Below are 2,500 nucleotides of genomic sequence, written 5' to 3'. Positions count from 1 at the left end.
GCCACTCCACACAGTGCTGCTTGGCCATCCATATTTCTAGTACTTGTCTGTAGGACAGCAATCTTGTCCCCAGAGTCCGCTTTTGGTCAGCACCAAGAACACAGACTCTGGCCGCTTCCAAGGCAGGAAGTCCGCAAATCACGGACTTCTGGATCGTCTACGCACACTCAGAAATTTAAACCAACAGTGGTTGTCAATGGTTACAAAAATGGACCTTTACTACGACTGCGCATACAACTGTAGATTGAAAGTGGTCAGAATCCGTGTTCTTGGTGCTGACCAAAAGAAAAGCGGACTCTGGGGATGAGATTGGTCAGACAGGTGGATGTGTATTCATGGGGTTAGGGGCCAATGGCTGGGTTGCAGGGATTGTCACTCATGTGTCAAGTGCCTGTTATACATACTGACTGGCCTTGCTCCAGTGGAAGCATGTGAACCTCATCCCTGGCACCCAACCTCCATTCAGCAGTAGTTCCTAGTTGCTCAGTCAGATCATGCATTTGAGTGAAAGTGTGGCTGAACTTGACCTTGTTCTGATCAATCTGAATTCCTCTGCTTTTCTTTTAAAGACAAGTGAATTAGCATTGAGACAGCATGATTTACACAAGAAAAGCAAAATAATAGATTTTGATTTTTTTCAAGCTCAACGTCAATCTCACATTCATCTAGAGGCCTATGTATCAGAGATGGACCATTATTCACTTTCAAAATTGATTTAAATAATAAAATAATAATAATTGTTTCTTTTTCATTTTTTAGGTTATTGAAGAGAACAGAAAGCAACCCTTTGATTCTAATGTAAGATTATTTCCAAAACTGTTGATATTTCCAGAACTTACTATTGGTGATGAATTCTTGATCATGAAATTTCTTACAAACTTGTCATACTGTAGTTAAAAGGCAGACCTGGAGTAGTGAACAGATCTCACCAAATCCATTCATTTACTTGATTCATGTAAAAGTCCAAATACATTTGTACAGGCTGATCTTCTTGGTTTAAGTCAGGCTGTCGGGCAGTCAGTGATGTGAATCCATGATTAAGGACAATAATGAAACTCAGTTTGCTTAATAGTTTATTAAGGAGGCTCAAACTGGTTTTAAGACTTTCAACAAACTGTAGTATTTGGAAGGATTGAATCTTCCCAACTGAATGTAACGGCAAAGTTACCATGTGGTAACATATGAAACATGAATAATTGCATAATTAGTTGCACTCACTGACTTGATGTTCTACATTTAAGTTAGCATGGTAACAAAAGAGCCATCTAAAAACACCCTTTATTTTGTATTTAATATTATAAAACAATAATCTCAAAAACGAACTGGGTGACCCCTAATTTTTATTGCTGGAAAATGATTACCAAGCTATTAAAGATAAAACATTCTGCAAAGTAAAAAAAAATTCTCTTGAGGAGATTCAGAGCCACCTTCTAAAAGAGTGCTTCAGGAAAACGTGGGGTTAATCCTTGCAATGAACTCAGTATCATTGTGGACTTGTTTTAAGATATCAACCTCTCCTGCTCCTTGTTGGTATAGAGCAAAAAATATCTACCCTCGGCTGTAATTTGTATTGTACTTTTTTTTATTCTTGTGTGGGCCTATTTGCCATAACTACATGTAGGACTTAGTGCTCAGGTGAATTTCCTGGAATTCGTAACACCACAAGTCTCATTTTATTGTTGTCATGTGTTGTATCTTTAGCTCCCCCGATATCATGAGGCTATAGCGGCCCAAGAGGAGAAAAAGGTACAGTCAACACTTCAAGCCACATTTTCACTATTATACTGATTTTGCTTCAAGTAAAGGTCCAAATGTTAGGACCATCACAAAATCAACAAAAACCATATCTGAAACTACAACTGCAGGCCTACTGTTTCTTGTTATTACGGTGACATTAATGTCTATTTTAAATAGCTTTCAATATGTTTCTAAAACAGGCTGTCCCAGGCCCCGGAAGGTATGAAATCAAGAGTCAGTTTTCAGCCCAAGCTCCAGTTCCCATCAGTCAAATGGATGAGCTAATTGTTCACCCTCCGTTTGGTACCCAGTCTAGGGTAAGCAGAAGTGCTCATATTATTTGAAGCTTGATGACACTGTTCTCAATAAATTCTTAATTTTTACTGTGCATGATTGGAAGCTATAATAATTATAAAAATATTCAGGGATTTTGAGCAGGAATTAGGCCAAAACAATTTTGTTAGGGGAGGTGTGTTTCACCAAAAACAACTGTGTGGGAGGCTAGCCAAAATACAGACAGCAGAAAAAACTCAAATCTTTCACTAATGGTCACCTTAGACCTCTGGCCCCAGTTGTTCAAAAGGTGGATAATGCTATCCACCGGATAAGTTACTATCCATTGGATAGTGTAATTGGTTTTGCTATGACTTATCCACTGGTTAGTGATTTATCTGGTGGATAGCGCTGTCCATCGTTTGAACAACTGGGCCCAGATGTTTAGCAACTCATACATGTATGTTACAGTAAAATTGGTTTGGGTTAT

The 2,500-nt window shown here is 38.5% G+C and overlaps 1 protein-coding gene across 1 annotated transcript in view; it reads left to right on the top strand.

Moving 5' to 3' along the window:
• Nucleotides 1-2,500, top strand: part of LOC138007896 (sperm-tail PG-rich repeat-containing protein 2-like) — an 18,600-nt gene that overhangs the window by 8,093 nt on the left and 8,007 nt on the right. The window contains exons 7-9 of the mRNA XM_068855021.1: nt 760-798; nt 1,702-1,746; nt 1,938-2,054. Of these exons, the coding sequence (XP_068711122.1) occupies nt 760-798; nt 1,702-1,746; nt 1,938-2,054 (201 nt within the window). The remainder of the gene's footprint in view (nt 1-759; nt 799-1,701; nt 1,747-1,937; nt 2,055-2,500) is intronic.

This window comes from Montipora foliosa, chromosome 6 (genome assembly GCF_036669935.1).
Source record: "Montipora foliosa isolate CH-2021 chromosome 6, ASM3666993v2, whole genome shotgun sequence".
NCBI classification, from domain to species: Eukaryota; Metazoa; Cnidaria; class Anthozoa; order Scleractinia; family Acroporidae; genus Montipora; species Montipora foliosa.
The sequence above is the reverse complement of the archived record's forward strand: the minus strand, read 5'-3'. Positions and strand labels throughout refer to the sequence as shown.